The 281-nt window shown below is 62.6% G+C and overlaps 1 protein-coding gene across 1 annotated transcript in view; it reads right to left on the reverse strand.

Annotated features, from left to right (window-relative positions):
- The window catches only part of EMH_0076160 (uncharacterized protein), a gene marked incomplete at both ends in the record, with an annotated part of 816 nt that overhangs the window by 341 nt on the left and 194 nt on the right, over positions 1–281 (reverse strand). The window contains one exon of the mRNA XM_013499694.1: positions 1–279. Within this exon, the coding sequence (XP_013355148.1) occupies positions 1–279 (279 nt within the window). The remainder of the gene's footprint in view (positions 280–281) is intronic.

Here is a 281-nt window from a genome sequence, read left to right on the forward strand (position 1 = left end):
TGTGGGGATCGTCTCTGTGGGGATCGTCTGTGTGGGGATCGTCTGTGTGGGGATCGTCTGTGTGGGGATCGTCTGTGTGGGGATCGTGGTTGTGGGGAGGGATAGCGAGGCCTGGGGCTGTCTGGGGATCGTCTCCTCCCGGGTGATATTCTGTGGGGTCTGTCTGGGGATCGGGATCGTCTCTCCTGGGATCGTCTCTGTCTATAACACGGAGGAGACAAACGCCACCGTGGGGATCGTCTCCCCGGGGATCGTCTCCCCGGGGATCGTCTCCCCGGGGA

This window comes from Eimeria mitis, genomic scaffold, assembly GCF_000499745.2.
Source record: "Eimeria mitis Houghton genomic scaffold, Emh_scaff4569, whole genome shotgun sequence".
In the NCBI taxonomy this organism is placed as follows: domain Eukaryota; phylum Apicomplexa; class Conoidasida; order Eucoccidiorida; family Eimeriidae; genus Eimeria; species Eimeria mitis.